The 18778-nt window shown below is 35.6% G+C and overlaps 1 protein-coding gene across 1 annotated transcript in view; it reads right to left on the reverse strand.

Annotated features, from left to right (window-relative positions):
- Positions 1-18778, reverse strand: part of HELRODRAFT_85090 (hypothetical protein) — a gene marked incomplete at both ends in the record, with an annotated part of 69728 nt that overhangs the window by 7602 nt on the left and 43348 nt on the right. Inside the window, 7 exons of the mRNA XM_009025654.1 lie at positions 4031-4103; positions 4344-4441; positions 5895-5999; positions 7633-7710; positions 8034-8171; positions 12882-13044; positions 18400-18470. Of these exons, the coding sequence (XP_009023902.1) occupies positions 4031-4103; positions 4344-4441; positions 5895-5999; positions 7633-7710; positions 8034-8171; positions 12882-13044; positions 18400-18470 (726 nt within the window). The remainder of the gene's footprint in view (positions 1-4030; positions 4104-4343; positions 4442-5894; positions 6000-7632; positions 7711-8033; positions 8172-12881; positions 13045-18399; positions 18471-18778) is intronic.

Below are 18778 nucleotides of genomic sequence, written 5' to 3' on the forward strand. Positions count from 1 at the left end.
GGACGGAGTGAAAGCGGGATTGCGTGATACTGAGGCGAGTGACAGATGTGAATGGCGTCGAGGGGTATTTCGGTTTCATCATAGGTAGCCAAACGGCAACCTCCGATCTCGAGGAAAATGTCTTCTAAACGTGTGTTGTTGTTGTAGTTATGACTTGATAGTTATGTTTGCGCTGACGAAGGTTGTGTATTGTAGTTTTAATTGGTGGTAGTAGAGGATGGATGACGTGGTTGTTGTTATTTTCTACTTTCTTGAACAGTCTTGAATCGAGTGTGTTGAATATCTGAATGACAGTAGAGTATGATGCAGGTAGATAGTTGAAGCGAATTTTTGATGAGAGATTGTAGTTGCTGAAGTTGTTGTATAGCAAAACCAGACCAAGAGGGAGCTGCATATTTGATGCGTGAGATTATGAGTGATTCAGTGATGTCAAAAAATTTGATGCCTCTGAGACCATGTGAGCGGAATGTTTTGAGTGCGTGAAATGCTTGAAAGCCTTTTGTGATGATGTGATTGATATGAGGTGCTATATTAAGTGTGGAGGTGAATGTGATGCCTAATATTTTTAATTGACTTGTGCGAGTGAATGATGGGTGTTCTGGAGGTAATAATATTTATTTACAGCTATTGTGAATGATGAGTTCGAATGATTTATTGAGATTAAGTGACAGATTGTATCGTTTTGACTATGTAATTAGTGAGTCGAGTTCTGATTGGATGGTGTTTGAGTTAGATGATGGGATGATAAGGTAGTTGTCGTCAGCGTATTTGATGATGTGATTAGAGCTATGAAAAGTTTTGAGAGTAGAAGCATTGATGATAAAGGTAGATGGCCCAAGGACAGAACCTTAAACTACGCTAGAATTAATAGGTAGAGTAAATGAAAGAGTAGAGCTAAAGAAAGTAGAATGACTCCTATTAAAAAGAAAATTTATTATAATATTGTAAATGTGGTCAGGTAGAGGAAGAGAGGCTAACTTATTTGAAAGTGAGAAGTGATTGAGAGAGTCAAAAGCTTTAGAAAAGTCAAGAGCCATAAGATGAACATTATTATTATTTTTAAGAAAAGATATTATTGTGGAAGTAAGAGAGATGATGTCGGATGTAGATGAACCTGTAGGACGAAATGCAAACTGATCTTGTAATAGTGGTTTGATGGATGGATGGTTGAAACATGGATAGATGAATGATCTAACGATGAATTTTTCTAGAATACGTGAAAGTCAAGGGGGTGATAGATATTGGGTGATAATCTATTGGTGATCATTTGTGAACCGGGCCTTCACACACTCTTCCGATATTGAAAATCGCGACGCTGAATTAAAGAGGGTCATTAACCTGCTTGTAAACAATGGATATAAGTTACACTATTGAAAAGATTGTTAAAAACAAATTACTACACAGCAATAACCTTCCTAGTACCAACAATCAAGATAACGACATCATCTTGTATTACAGAAATCACATGTCAACAGCATACAAGGTAGATGAAGCTATTCTTAAGCATATCATCAATAAAAATGTCACACCAACCAACCCAAATAGTAAAGTAAAACTCTGAATTTATTACAACAATAAAAAGACGTCTCACCTAATACTGAAAAACAACTGCAGTCCTAGAGATAACTCTGAGTTAAAGCGTAATCACGTTATATATGAATTTAATTGCAACCTTTGACGGCTGTGCACGTCAACATGACTCATATATCGGGATTACTACTACCTCACTGACTTACGATGCATAAACAGAGTGGTGCTATCAAATCTCATTTGGACTCAACACACTCAATCACAATTAGCCGTGAAATCCTCGACAGCAACACCAAAGTAATATACCAGAACAGCAACTACACGCATCTTAAAATTGCAGAAGCAGTCCTAATCGACATCAATAAACCAAAAATAAATATACAACAAAAAATGACAATCTCACTTCCAACCCGGCGCTTAACCAACAACGAAAACAAAGAAGTAATAAAAACTAGCATCGTAAATAGTGACAAAGAAGAATATGATTGCTATCGATGAAGAAAAGGAGACCAAAGAAGATGACCAGCCAATAAGGAAACCTGACACCTAATTCGCATCAAAGTTCAATTTTACAACACCAAAGTTAATTTTTACAACGTTAAAGTTAATCTTGACAAAGTCAATATTTCCCTATATATACAGAAAGGAGCACTGATGATGATTCATTCGGAATCGGAATATGGCCTTATTTGCAGCATGAATTCGAAAAATAAGTTTATTTTGAATTTTAATAAACTAAACGTTCACCAAAAAACTTTAGTGAGAAAAATCGAAAAAACGAACTACAAACATATTAACGCCAAACATTCGGTAGAATTTATAGAATATTGTAAATATATATATATATAGCCGTTTTGTTTAATCCTTCATCCTTTTCTAATCTTAAACTTCTTTGTATTGTTTGTATTTTATATTTGTAGAGTGCGTGTATTGGGTTATCTTTAGAATCATAGCCCATTCTTTTATTTTTCAACGTTTACAAATAATAAATACTGTCACCTTTAGGTATATGAAACATGACAGTATTCATAGAATGATGTACGTGTGAGCATGTGTTTGTGTATATGTATTTATTTGACATTTCTATTACATTTATAGTAAGAAATTGTGTGTATGTATTTATTTGACATTTCTGTTACATTTACAGTTGGAATTCTTAGTTAAGGGTGGCTTATCCACAAGTTTATCTTTTTTGGTTAAATAATAATAGTAGTTGATCCTTGCAGAGCATCAATAACTATCACACATTTTGGTAGACCTTGAAAAAGCATTTGATCGAGTTCCCCGTGAAGCAATCAGGTGGAGTCTACGTCGACAACTCATTCCAGAATATCTTGTTCGACTTGTGATGGAAATGTCAGCACAACGGTTGGAAATACAGATGCATTTGACATCGGCGTTGGAATTCACCAAGGCTCGATTCTCAATCCACTGTTATTTATAACTGTGATGGAAAAAATCACAAAACCGATACACACTGGTGACCTTTGGAATCTAATATATGTTGATGATATCGTTTTAACAGCCAAATCTGAGCAAAATGCAGCACAGATGTTTGAAGACTGGAAAACCAGAATTGCCGATAATGGATTCAAAGTCGGCAAAAACAAAAACTAAGAAGCAATGAACACTGGTGAACCCATCCAATCCACAGCCACTGGACCATGGCCCTGTTTAGTTTGTAAAGCTGGTGTAGGTAATAATTCAATCAAGTGTCAGCAATGTAACCAGTGGTGTCACAAACGTTGTTCAAAAATAATTGGTACTTTATCTAAAGTGTCCAATTTTGTTTGTCCTGCTTGCATCAATCCACAACATATAAGAAAATTATTATTGTTATTGCTATTGAACTTATACTACCATGGCACAACAAGAGACAGAACGTCTTCCCTTGTTCTTAACAATAACTGTAATAAGATAAGAGACAACAGTCCTGAGCATGACATAAAACTGCATCCACGCTGCCTTGCGTGCTTTTGAGCAAAAGGCTAGGCCCACCGCTTATAACTGGTGGTTGTCGCCAGGATGGTCGTCCGGATGTAAAAACTTTTCCCCAAATTATTCCTATGCCATCACAAAGAAAAACAACGGCCCCAGTGGTTTGGTCATGTCAAACGAAGTGGAAACAGTGCCATAACTTCTCTTACAGATTTTGAAGTACCTGGCACACGTCCCAAACGCCGTCCAAAGAAGTCCTGGTCGCAAACAATCGAGCAAGACATGAAAGCTCTAAATTTAAATGAAATGGATACAACTGATCGTCTAATTTGACGCAAAAAATTGATGACAAAAAAAAACAACCTACCTAGGGGGAACTGGATCTCTGGACGCTAAATGAAGATTGATTGATTGATTGTTTACAAATAATAAATAGCAACTTCTCAACCTTTGCTTGCTCTCTAAAGTTTACTCATGAACTGAATTAATTCATTTAGCGACGAACTAATCGCTATTTATATGCTACAAAACCAATTTATGTCGACATTAAAATAAATGATACCTTTAGGGCATATTCATCAAATGGTGGAGCCACAGGAATTACCATCACTTGTCTAGGGGACAACCAAAAAGGCCTGATTATTTTTTTATTCAACAATTAATTCACAGAATAATGCTTAAAAACCAAAGGATCATTTATTGATTAGTGTGAAAGAATAAAAAAATGAAAAAAAAATGTCTTTTTTTTAAACAATAACAAAACAGAGATTTTGATATGACATTTTAATTAAAATTGCTTGAAAGTCATTAAAAAATGAAATGAATATAATACTATTAAAAATATAAACTATTGGAACAAATAAAAAAAAGCATACCACTTTCCAGCAAAATTTTCGCACAAGATAGCAATCATTCGTTCAACACTACCAAGAATTGCTCTGTGGATGATTACAGGTCTTTTTTTCTCACTTTTCTCATCTCCACTGTCAAGAGAATTTACAAGCATTTATAAAAAATACAATGTGAAGCATCATTTTCATGTGACATTTTAGTTTGTTTTAATCAAATTAGGCATAGTACTAAAAAGATATGTTATATAAACTATCCAATCCAAAACTTGAAGAAAATTAAATACGGTTCAGATTCAAAATAGGGCTGTACCGGAATTCGGCTTCTACCAACTTCGGCTAAAATTTGAGAAGATTTCGGATTTGATTTCGCTTGGATGTATTCCTATTTATATATGTATCTAAAGTTTTGTAAATATTGGTTGAATCATAAATACTTTTAAATTATTGGACATTAATACAATGAATTGTCATTTTATTAAAAATACATCTGATTGGTTCGATTATGAAAACGACCGAAAACGACCGCCTATTTATATTGTTATCCTGGTATTCTTTACTGCAGTGAGTTTCCAGCTATCAAAATCTTACCTCTGTCACCAGTGTGCAATCTCTTGAAGATCCCACTTCTAACACTAGTGTTGTAACCTCTTCGACCTCGTAACTACCAACATTGATGTTATAGCTTCAATACTCGCTATATCTCCAACACCGTGTTGTAGCTTCCAACGATAGTCAAGAGCTCGTTTATCCGTAGGTTCAAGATTTCCGATAGATGAACACAACTACTTTAAACGCAAACTAAGTTGAACATTTACTTGATACCAGCAGTAATAGAAACAATAAATTAATGCAAATAGCTACGTAAAATCACATTAATCACTTTTACGTCAACTGTGTTCCGTCCTCTTCTTACCTGCTCTCCTCTCTCTTGTGTGTCTCTGTCTTGTTGTCTTCTCCGTCTGACTCTCTCTTGTGCAGGTCTCTCTTGGCGTTCTTTATAGAGCTACCGATGCCGTGTCACGTGACTTTTTTTTTATAACCGTTTTAATTATTTACGCCTTCTAATTAATTTGCTAGCGCTTCACGCAATTTCTAACTATTAGTTCTTATCTTGGCTTCAAGTCTGTCGTAGTATATTTACAAAATGATGTTGAACCGTGATTGATATAACTATCTTAGTTGTACCATAATTACTTTTAAATTATTGGTTTTACTATTATTATTATTGGACATTAACACCAAGCACTGCGATTGAGATAGTTGTTTTTCAATATATGTTAACATGTGTGGCGCATGCATGTATAATCACATGTTTATATTGTATATTTTAATGCACGTAAGTTCGTATATGATAGTATTTGCAAAAATCGATAGAGGTATTAATTCAAATTGTATTAAATTTAAGATAATTTATTAGTTTACCAATAATACAAATAAAATTTCATGCTGGTTTTAAGAAGCTATAATCACAAGTTATAACATAAATTGTAACTGATGCGCTCAAGATCATTCAATATGAAAATCACTACATCACCATCCAAAAGTCATCATCATCATCATCGATAAAAATATTACCCACCTAACAAACGTAAGATTGAACCGCTGTGGTAGTTGAAAGTCAAGTTGAATGGTGGCACACTGGTGAGGTCTTCTAAGGGCATCCATGATTGTTATATCAATCTGCAATGCAAAAAGCATAGTTTTTATGAAACATTTACCATCACCAAACTTGCTTTTAAAATATAATCCTAATTTTTTTGCCAAAAAGTTAATTTCTTTAGGAAATTTTCTAAACTGTTTGTTTTAATGTTTGAAATTTGTTGCCATTATCAAAAAACGTTCAATTAAATCTTCAGCACGGCTATTTCATGCAATAAATTAAATAGATATATAGTTTTCAAATAATTTCAATTGTTGAACACTGAAAATTATAATCATTTATTATTATTTATTTATTATTATAAAACTATAAATTTTCTGTATTTTATCAGTTCTATGTTTTGCTGATTCATTCAAGAGCCGAAACTTGTATAGACCATTAATAATCTTAATTTGAAATTAAGTAACGCACAATCAATCAATCAATCAAGCGTCCAGAGACCCGGTTTCCCGAGATAGGACGTTGTTTTCTTTGCCATCAACTTTTTGCGCCAAATTAGACGATCAGTTGTATCCATTTCATTTAAATTTAGAGCTTTCATGTATTGCTCGATTGTTGGCGACTAGGACTTCTTTGGACGGCCTTTGGGACGTGTGCCAGGTACTTCAACATCTGCAAGAGAAGTTATGGCACTGTTTCCACTTCGTTTGACATGATCAAACCACCGCAGACGGTGTTGCCGGCATTCGTTCTTTATATCATCTAAACCAGCACGACGAAGGATTTCGGTAGATTTGATGTGGTCCTTCAGATTAATTCGTTGCATCCATCGGAGCATTTTCATGCCGGTTCGTTGAAGTTGTTGTTCCAGTTTGGTTGTCATTGGCCATGTTTCTGCACCATAAAACAACACCGGACGTATCACAGATTTATAAAGTCTTGATCGTAGTGGTAGTGGGATGTCACGCCAGAGGCAAGGAGATGCCATTTATTCCAGGCTGCACGTATGCGTGCTCGACGGCAGCTTCAGCTGTTCCAGTAAAATCCAGAACATCCCCTAGATATTGAAATAATGTTACTTTCTCTACCTTAATGGCTTGAAAAAAAGTGCAATTTCGAATTTGTTTTTGTGCATTGATGCAAGCAGGACAAACAAAATTGGACACTTTAGATAAAGTACCAATAATTTTGAACAACGTTTGTGACACCACTGGTTACACTGCTGACACTTGATTGAATTGTTACCTACACCAGCTTTGCAAACTGAACAGGGCCATCGTCCAGTAGCTGTGGATTGGATGGGTTCACCAGTGTTCATTGCATTGGTTTTGCTGATGTTGACTTTGAATCCATGATTGGCGAGTCTGGTGTTCCAATCTTCAATCATCTGTGCTGCATTCTGCTCAGACGTGGCTGTTAAAACGATATCATCAGCATATACTAGATTCCAAATGTCACCAGTGCGTATCGGTTTTGTGATTTCTTCCATCACAGTTATAAATAACAGTGAACTGAGAATCGAACGCCGATGTCAAATGCATCTGTGTTTCCAACCGTTGTGCTGACAAGAGTCTTAGTATTCGTATACATTTCCAACACTGAAAACAACTAACTATATGATGAAATGGTTAATTTGAACAACACAAAACTAAAAAATAAAAAGCAAATGATAGGTGACATCATTTAAAATTAAAATTGTCAAAAGCGCATTACCTTGGGCCCATAAAAAGCTCCATCTCCTGGGTTGTACTCCCATTTTTCACCAAACTCGTCCAAACTTTCCTTCAGTTGCTGAATAATTATATTAATTAAATAAACGTTCATTTCTTTTGTTGTCATATAGAAAATTAAGATATCCTATTTTAACCTATCTGATTTCTATTGTTGATAAATAAAATTTTAAATAGAAATTTTAAAAACAAGGCATTATCATAATTAATATTTTATAGTATTTCACTCACTAACCTTTGAAAAAATAAAACGTGACAAAAATAGAGGTGAAAAAAACTAAAAATTACAAAGAAATCGTTGGAACCAAAAAATAAAAAGATGGAAAAAACAGGAATGAAATTTTGTTGATGAAAACGAAGTTAATTTCAAATGAATAGTTGAACCTGTTCAGCTTCATCCCAGACAGCCACTTCTCCCAAAAATTTTTCAGGTCTTGTTGAAAGCTTCAATTGGAAGCTGAATCCAAAGTAACTATATATACACTTCAAAAAATCCAGGCAACCAGCCATTTCCTGTTTAATCTGTTGTTTTACAACACGACTAATTAGTACGTCAATAATATGCAAACCACAATTATTTATCACTGATATAAGCATTAGTTGGTTTTGGTATATAAAAAAAGAAGGGGATCTTAAAACGGACTAAAGGAATGGCTGAAGATCTAACAGAAACAAAAAAATCGACAAAATTTCTAGCACGACAATATAAGAAAAATATAAAAAAAAACAAAAAAAGCATTGAAAGATTCCGCAGAAAAATACGTAGAGACAGAAAAAATAAGCAGAGTTGACTATGAAAAGAAGTGATAGCAAAACTCTGTTCGCAGTTATAAAGAAACTAAGTGGAATGATTACGTGGATAACAGTGACAATGATGGACCTAGTAAAAGGAAAAGATAGGAAAGTTCTCACAGACAAAAAAAAATAATAGAAAGATGGAAAAAAAAACAGTTTGACACACCCTACCAAATTGAGATAAGACAACATCCTAAAGAGACATTTAATTAATCAATACTTTTATTTTTAATGACCGGAAAGAAGGGAATCAATTTGACGGGGAAAAAATGTCAAAAGAGGAAATAATTAGAGCCGTTAATCAAATAAAAAATAACAAGACCTCAGGCATTTGTCAGAAAACGGCAGGAACCTATGCAGTCGAATGACAACAAAGATTGTTCTCAAAAATCTGGAACATAGAAATTGTGCCAGATGATTGGAAAAAATCTGAGTTACTGCTATAACTGGACGGGTCGACGACGAGCTCGTTTAATCACAGTGAAATACAAAGACAATATAACTTCCAAATTATCGATTTAAATATTTACAATATAATAATTAATTAATTAATCAATAATCAACGCTAATTCATTTTACTAATAATGTTTACAAACTATTTAATTAACGTTCAGAGACTATCGCTTTCCGTTTCACTAACGTTTATCGCAAATACAATAAAAACACAACGCAGAGTCAAATATCAAATATCGCTTTCGACACTAACAATCAATCGCTATCTAATATCAAATATTCAACAACAACCCTTCAGTATCTCGCATGCCTTTATATACTCGTTTTACCAACGTTTCTCGAACGTCCTAGATATCTCGCTGTCAGAAGGTTCTAGTTCCTCCTCGAACTGTATGCGTCGTAGCGACACTAGTCCTCTAGCAAATATAATTGTGATAGTTATAACACTGTCAGAACATAAGTCTAAACAAATGCCCCGGAGAATCAAAACGTGGAAGCTGAAAAGCAATATTCATCGAGAAAAATTTCAACAGATTGTCGCCACACAGTTAGACAACCCATCGCAAGCCAGTACAGACTGGAGTACATACAAAACCGTTTTGATAAACGCTGCAACTACAGTTTGTGGGAAAACTGGTACAAAACGTCAGCATGAACGGGACACTTGGTGGTGGAATGACAGTGAACAAAATGCAATAGCTGAAAAGAAAGTTGCATACAAGCAATGGCAAAAATTAAAGTCTGTTGATGACCATAAAATTTTCCGTGAGAAGAACTATGCAAGACGTCAAGTTGCACCGGCTCGGACAGATCAGTGCAGAGAGTGGCTTACTAAAAGCAAAGGTGAACAAATGAAATCTCTGTATCGCATAGCAAAACAAGCAAAGCGTACGAAAAAAGACATAGTTGGTGCCTCTTGTATCAAAAACGACAAAAATGAGATGGTTCTTGAACAAGATGAGATCAAGCTACAGTGGAAAGAATACTTCAACCGTCTGTTAAACGAAACAAATACCATCAATGTTAACTTTGACGCTCCACCCATCGAAGGTCCGATTTCAAACATCACTGTAGAGGAGCTTACAGAAGCTCTGAAAGCTATGAAGGATGGAAAAACAGCAGGGCCCTCGGGACTCACAAATGACATTATCAAAGCATCTGGTACTGCAGGTATCCAAACGTTACTACAACTTTGCCGTGAAATCTGGAGAAATTGCTCAATGCCGACTGAATGGAACTTTGTCTATACAAAGACAAAGGTCATCCATTAAACTGTTCATCATATCGGGGTATGCATTTGACATCGGCGTTGGAGTTCACCAAGGCTCGATTTTCAGTCCACTATTATTTATAACGTTAAAGCCAAATCATTGACGAATGACACCAAAAGCCAAGCGTCTGACTAAATTTGATTTTATTTGCTATAACGTCACTCAACCCCGTCGGCATTCAACTCCACATTTTCCAACACACAGACGCGCAAAAACCGCTGCAGAATGCACGAGATATTATTCATAGCAAAAAAATATTCCCTACTATCGCCTGACCTAATACTGATATTTTTACAAATCCGATTGAAAAACCCGGAGGTGTTACGGTCCATGGGGCCGAGGACCTCGATACAAATCGGTAAAAACTCCATCGAGGGGAGAGCTCCGTCGTACTTTTTGATCTTCTCGTCAGATGCCCTGGTTGCAGCTAAACCGCTTTCTTTGCTAGTAAGCTGCACGTAGCGCTCAGCAAAGGTGCCCGGAACGGTAACGTCCCACGCCAAGCACCTGCCGGCTCTCCAAGGGATCAAGGTACACCCGTCAGGGCGCTTACCGTCGTGCGCCGCAATGCCCGACGGTTCCTTTAAAACCGTAATTGAGGCCTTGGAGAAAAGTCGGCACACAAAATCGTTTATGGCTGAATGTCGCTGCTGGCGACCTCCGCCCAAACGACAAACAAGACCATGATGGCCAAGTTCATCCGCCTCTGCGCCGCACCTGCATGTATATCGACTCTGAACGGCCAACCCCAGACGGAAGCCAATGGCTGTCCTGACCGTTTCGTCGTCCAATCTGGTACCCACCTGTTAAACATTTTCCTGTTAAACAACCCATCTTCCAAATGCAAGGAGTCCCACTGAACCCAGTTGTTTTTCAACGGCCAACCAAACTCAGATATGTCTTGCCATTCAGGTCGCTGGCCTGAATTCTTTCATGCAATGACGTGTTGTAAGTATTCGTCTGCAGACTGTGCTTGCCAGTTCTTCCGGAATCCACCCTGTATCTGCCGTTTTCTTAATTTTTCGTACATTTTCTGTTTGTACTCTCTCTTCCAGTCGACTAAAGTATTTGCAACCTGGTGAAAAAGATCGACGAGAAAGAGCATCGACATTGTTGTGGAAGGTTCCTTTACGGTGCATAAATTCAATGTCATACATTTGTAATCGTTCCACCCATCGTGCCACCTGTCCTTATGAATCTTTGAGATTGAACAACTACTTTAATGCTGCTTGATCCGTTCGAAGAAAAAATTTTTGTCCGTAAAGGTACTTGTGAAAATATTTTGTTGCCATGATCATCGCTAGCAACTCTTTTCTGGTTACGCAGTAGTTACGTTCAGACTTTGTAAGACTTTTGCTGTAATAGGCCAAAACCTTTTCTTCTCCGTCAAAAATGTGTGACAAAACCGCACCAATTCCACAGTCGCTTGTATCCGTATCTAACACAAATGGTTTACCTCGGATTGGATATGCAAACAAGGGAGCTTCCCATAATTCTCTTTAAAGCTGCTTCCAACTAAACGCTCGATCATTTTCCGTGAGTGATGTTGTGGTCGTGCAACTTTTGCAAAGTATAAATACTTTACGAAACGTCGATAGTATGTAGCTAATCCGAGGAAACTGCGCAAATCACTTTTGGATTTGGCCAATTTTTCACCATTTTTACATTACTTGGAACTGTCTTCACTCCATTGGGAGATATGACATGTCCTAAGCAGTTTACTTCTATCGCAAACAATTTGCACTTTTTAACGCTCAGCTTCAAGTTCGCTGCTCGAAGTCTCAAAAATACATCTAGTAAATTCTCGACATGCCGTTTGAACGACTTTCCTAAAAAAATATATCGTCTAAGTAGACAAGACATGTTTTCCAGGTGAGACCTCGTAATACACATTCCATTCGTCGTTCTAACGTGGCTGGAGCATTGCAAGTCCAAACGGCATTACAGTGAATTGTCAAAAGTCTGATCCGATTGAAAATGCTGTTTTTTCACGGTAGTTTTTTACGATCTCTACTTGCCAATATCCGCTTTTCAAGTCTAGCGTGAAGAGCCAGTGTGAACCAGACAACGTATCCATGATTTCATCTATTCTCGGTAGTGGATAACTATCTTTTTTTGTCACTTCGTGCGAAAAAATATAAGATTATAGATTTTTTTAATTTTCACAATAGAAGTTTAATCTTATTTTTCATGTAGATGTAGAGTACTGTTTGTGATTGGCTGGTTTTGTTAATGGTTTTTGTCTTTTGCACTGTACTGTATGTGCTGATCTGGTTAATTGTAACATTTGTGAGATATTTACAAATGTTACAATATATATATATACACACATTTTTTTGTGTCTTATAAAAAATATACTTCGAGAAATGTTTAGATTAATATTTGAATAAATAAAAAAATGTGGTAAAAGTATTCAACAACGAAAGCAACAAGCTCGATTTAAAAATAAACGTGAAGAAAATGAAAAGTCCACATATTTTGGGAGTTAAACAAATGTAGACGGGAGAATGGAGGAGAAAACAAGAAAAAAAGGCCTTGGCAAAAACCATATGAACGGATGATGATGATAATGAACGTAATCATCCTTTCTGTCATCAGCAATCTTATTGGTAGTTTTTTTATTTTAAGTCCAGCCAGACAATACATCTTTTACATTATAAATTAAAAGCTATGTTTCAATAGGGAAAAAGCAAAAGATTAATAAAAAATATACCTGATCAGGCCTGCAAAAAATGTGAGCATCATCTTGTTGGAACCTCCTCACTCTCGTTAATCCAGACAGTGCACCAGACAATTCATTCCTATGCAAAACTCCAAAGTCGGCATATCGAACGGGAAGCTCTTTCCAAGAACGAGGACGATGGTCAAACATCAGACTGATTAATTTATTATACGTTAATTTATTATACCTTAATGTTCCTATTTGATACCTTTAAAATGTTGTACATTAAATATCGAGCATTGTGAAAATTTCAGTAAAATTTATTCTGTTGATATTTTCCGAACAAATAAACAATATAACATTTCACCATCTTTTAACATCATTTAACCAAGTTGATAATTAGTTAATTGTGTTTGGTTTTGTTGTTGAAGTAATTAGGCTCGAGTGCAAACAGATTTTTACTTATCAGAATGGGATGCCAAGATTTACGCATATTCTTATCCGTTGTGCGGATACGTGTTGTTTATAGGGTGTCAAAGTCGTAGGATTTTGCGAGAATTGAAATTTTTTAGTGAAAATATTCATTTACAAATAATTTTTTGAATATTATTTAGTTGTTACATTATTATTAGTTAAGTGTTAACACTTAACTTATAATAATGTGACAACTAAACAAAAGAGAATGATTGTTTTATAATTTAAGCCTGAAATTTTCCAATCAATTTAAAAATTGAAGAGTCCTTATTAAAAATAACGTAATGCAGTTTTTGGCACTTTTTCTCATGGCTATTTTTAGTGCTGATAACAGCTAAACTGCTAACTCACTACATCTTTGCGACGGATATAAAAAAACGCTATATTTTGTATAGCTAGAAACAATAAATAGCTCACAATTATGCAAAAAATTATAAATTAATGAATTTAAAAATATTTTAATAAACATAAGTATAGAATAATTTTAATAAAAAAAAAAATACAACAAATACATTGAACGATTTCAAATGTTTTTTGAAGTATTTTTATTCATTAATTATATTTAAGTTAAATTTTATAGCAAAAGTAGAAGTTTTTTGAGAGTCGGGAGTAGTAAATTTTTTCCCGAAAATATTTACTCAACTTTTAAAAACATGCACAATACCTCAAATCTACAAGACATCCCCAAAAATTCAAATCCTCAAACCAGGTGAAGCTAAAAACGAATCAACATCCTACCGTCTTATTTATTTCCCTAATGTCTCCAGCAGTTAAAATTCTAGAAAAATGTCTACTACCAATCATCAGCAAGAACATAACACTAGCCAAACATCAACACGGTTTCAGATCCGAGCACTCAATAAACACAGCTCTTTTAAAACTTACAACTGATATCTCCATAGGCTTCAATTCATTCGGCACCAACTCATTCGGCACTGTCAATCACAGAACTCTCATTAACGACCTACATTTTACAGACTACAGAAAACATATCCCCACGCAATCGTTAGATTGTTGTAAAATTATTTAAAAGGCAGATCAGCAACAAACGAATTCAGCAACCACAAATCAACATCTAACAACATCACCACCGCCGTTCTTCAAGGTTCGGTACTTTCTAACAGTATTCAACCTCTACGTCTCAAAAACTCCCATTTCTTCATATAATATCAAAATGGTATCATTCGCCGATGATTTCACAATATATTCATCAGGATCTGATGTCAACACACTAACTGAACAAATCAACAATTACCTGCCAAAATTAAAAAATTGTTCAAAGAAAGGTCCCTAGAAATTTCCATACCAAAATCAATAGTAACGCTAATGACACCTCATACATTTCAGTACAATATTCATGGACAAATAAAAATTAAAAATTCTTCATCGCCTCTAGAACATAATCCCAAATCCTCTGTCTAACGTTGATACAATGTTCTCCACATCATCAAATTTCAATAAAATAAGGCTGCTAAAAGAAATAACATTCTCAAACTACCATCTGGAACAGACTAGGGCCAGGATAAAGAAACACTGATACAAACATATAAAACATTATCCAGACTGTTGATAGAATACGCTTGCCTAGTCTGGTTTACAAATTCTTCAAAAAAAAAAAAAAAAAAAAAAACTTCAAAAACTACAAATATTCAAAACGGCGCTTTTCAAATTGCAATAGACTGCCACAACATCACTTCGCAAGAAGATATTCACCACGAATGCAAAATCCTCTCTGTTATCCAACATACAAAATTGCTGTCCTCACAAATGTTAATCCAATGTCAAGACCCAACACATCCACATCACCTCCAAACCCATGAACACCCTCCAAACTAAATACCAAAACACCATTCAACAGTTCATCCATATCCAAATGATCAGAAATGATCAGAGACCACTCGCCAAGCAGCTAAACAATTTCAGACCAGCTCAGTCAGAGAAGCAATATCAAAAAACAACTACCACACCTCCAATTTTACTCAATGAAGGATATAACCCTACACAAACACCTAATCAATCCAAGATGTTTTCGAGAACTTTTTTCAAGTACAAGTGCTCAGGTCTCAAGTACAAGTACCTAGCCCCCAAGTACTATAGTTCAAGTACAAGTACTTTTATCTCAAATGCGAAAGCCAAAGAACAAAAAAAACACAAAACAACAAAAAAATAAAAAACTTGTTTAAAATTAATACAAATTTCAATCAAGCATATTGTTACTAGGGATATACCGGATTTAATTTTTCTGGAGTCGGATTTACAAATAAAACCCGGCCAAAATTATAATCGCGGGCAGATTTGTTATAATTTGTGACAGTTTGTCATAAACGCAGCATAAAACCTTGTTACATTACATCCATACCAATAAATTAACTTGATCTTAATAAATATTGATTTAATACCTCTTAATCTTACAAAAAAATAACTATACATATGGAAACAATCAAGTATCAGCAGTGTAACCAGTGGTGTCACAAACGTTGTTCAAAAATAATTGGTACTTTATCTAAAGTGTCCAATTTTGTTTGTCCTGCTTGCATCAATCCACAAAAACAAATTCGAAATAGCACTTTTTTTCAAGCCATTAAGGTAGAGAAAGTAACATTATTTCAATATCTAGGGGATGTTCTGGATTTTACTGGAACAGCTGAAGCTGCCGTCGAGCACGCATACGTGCAGCCTGGAATAAATGGCATCTCCTTGCCTCTGGCGTGACATCCCACTACCACTACGATCAAGACTTTATAAATCTGTGATACGTCCGGTGTTGTTATATGGTGCAGAAACATGGCCAATGACAACCAAACTGGAACCACAACTTCAACGAACCGACATGAAAATGCTCCGATGGATGCAACGAATTAGTCTGAAGGACCACATCAAATCTACTGAAATCCTTAGATAATATAAAGGACTAATGCCGGCAACACCGTCTGCGATGGTTTGGTCATGTCAAACGAAATGGAAACAGTGCCATAACTTCTCTTGCAGATGTTGAAGTACCTGGCACACGTCCCAAAGGCCGTCAAAAAGAGTTCTGGTCGCAAACAATCGAGCAAGACATGAAAGCTCTAAATTTAAATGAAATTGATACAACTGATCGTCTAATTTGGCGCAAAAAATTGATGGCATGAAAATTTTTGAAACGTTCTACCTCGGGAGAATTGGGTCTCTGGACGCTAAACGATGATTGATTGAAAATTGAAACTTTATTTCTATTAAAACATTTTATCAATAATTATTGCAGATAGATCTATTTCGATGTTAAACCGTCATCGTCAAGTAATTGTTTTAGAATTATTATTATAGTTCATTATGGTGGTAATCATACTAATTATACCCTTTTTTAGTAATCTATTTTATGCCAACCGGTGAGTTAGCTCAATCGGTAAAAGAGTCATGTCTCACAGCAGTTGCGAGATGGCTTGGTTTGAATACCATCGGTCCGAAACTCAAAGACTATCATACGCCATGAGCGTACATACATATTATGTACAGTCTGTATGGCTCGAAGGTTTAAATACTGGTATGATATGTAAGCGGTTCTGCATATGTCAGAGCTACATAATACAGAACAAAAAAATTACAGTTTAGTTGCTAATTTAAATGAAATGGATACAAATGATCGTCTAATTTGGCGCAAAAAGTTGAAGGCAAAGAAAACAACGTCCTACCTCAGGGAACCGGGTCTCTGGACGCAAAACGAAGATTGATTGATACATATGAAAACAAATATAGATTATAACTTGCATGCGTAGCAAAAACATGTGTGATGATGCACGCATGTGCTCCACATGTTAACCTATTTTGAAAAACATATTTCTTAAACTATATGCCTGGTGTTAATAAAAACAACACACGTTTAGACGAATGTTCCTCGAGATCGGGGGTTGCCGTTTGGCTACCTATGATGAAACCGAAATACTCCTCGACGCCATTCACATCTGTCACTCACCTCAGTCACGCAACCCCGCTTTCACTATGTCCTTCTCCACCTGCTCTCTTCATCCCAATCGCGGACGACCCCTTCCTATCACTCCATCAACCTCGAACTCCAACGCTCGCCTAATCCTGACCCTTTCATCCCTTCTCCACACATGTCCAAACAACCGCAATCTTGATCTCCTTATCAATGTCAAAATGTCCTCATTCAGTCCCATCATCGACATCAGCTCTGTACTACTCCTCCTATCCTTCACTTTAACCCCACACATCATCCTCACTATAGCTCTTTCAGCCCTCTGTAGTACACTTTCCTTCTCTCTCCTCAACACCCAAGTTTCACGATCATATACCATCACTGCTCTCACACATGCTTTATATACCCTCTCTTTCATCTTCTTCTTTTCACACAATACCCCACCAAGTTCCCTAAATTTCATCCATCCCACACGGACTCTAACCGTAAGAGCGCTCAAACATCCTCCATCCGCGTTCAGCTTAACCCCTAAATAAATAAAGCTTTCCACTTTTTCAATACCACCACTTAACCCCGTCCTTGCGTCCGTCCTATTAATCACACCATGAACACATTTCTAACATTTAAACTAGATCCACAAAACACATATACAATCTTCGTTTCTTCTTTCTATAATTCTCCTGCAACATTCTCACTATGAACAACGCATCCACCGTTCCCCTACCAGGCATAAACCCACACTGCATTTCATTAACTGTCACCATATTTCTCAACCTTCTCTCAAGCACCCTCTCCACTACCTTCATTCCATGCTCCAAAACCTTTCTTATATCTTCATCCCGCCACCACGTCTTTCCATGCCTACACTTTCTTTTCGTCCATCCACAAACTTTATCTGTCGTAGTCAACACACAGTCCCTATATCTCTCCCAAACATCTCCATCCTTACCAGTCTCCCAACTTTCTGCCACCTTCACTTCAAATGCCTTCCTCACCTTACCTGATGTTAATGTTCTGTCATTCAAAAGTAATTAAGATATAATCAAAATAGAGAGTATTATAACGGTTATTAATTAAAGTAACAATGGGTACTATTTCAGCACGTGCATAAACAAAGACGTAGATGCGTAATTGCATACACACACAGTATTAAGTTTAACATTTAAATGAAATACATACCAATGTCCAGGACAATTCATGGGCTTTAATGCAAATTTTTCACCTTCAGATTCAAAAGCAAACATGTTTTCCTGTCATCACGTAATAATAAAAAATAATTAACAGAATGGAAGATTTCACAAAAAGTTAAAAAACCTTTGAAAATAATTGACTCTTGGGGAGAATAAAAAAACAATGGCAGCCATATACAGATAAACAAATGGTACAATTAATGGATAATTAAATTTATTTAAATATATATACATACATACACACTCGTATATATATATATATATATATATATATATATATATATATATATATATATATATATATATATATATATATATATATATATATATATATATATATATATATATATATATATATATATATATAT

The sequence above is a fragment of the Helobdella robusta genome (assembly GCF_000326865.2).
Source record: "Helobdella robusta unplaced genomic scaffold HELROscaffold_43, whole genome shotgun sequence".
NCBI lineage: Eukaryota > Metazoa > Annelida > Clitellata > Rhynchobdellida > Glossiphoniidae > Helobdella > Helobdella robusta.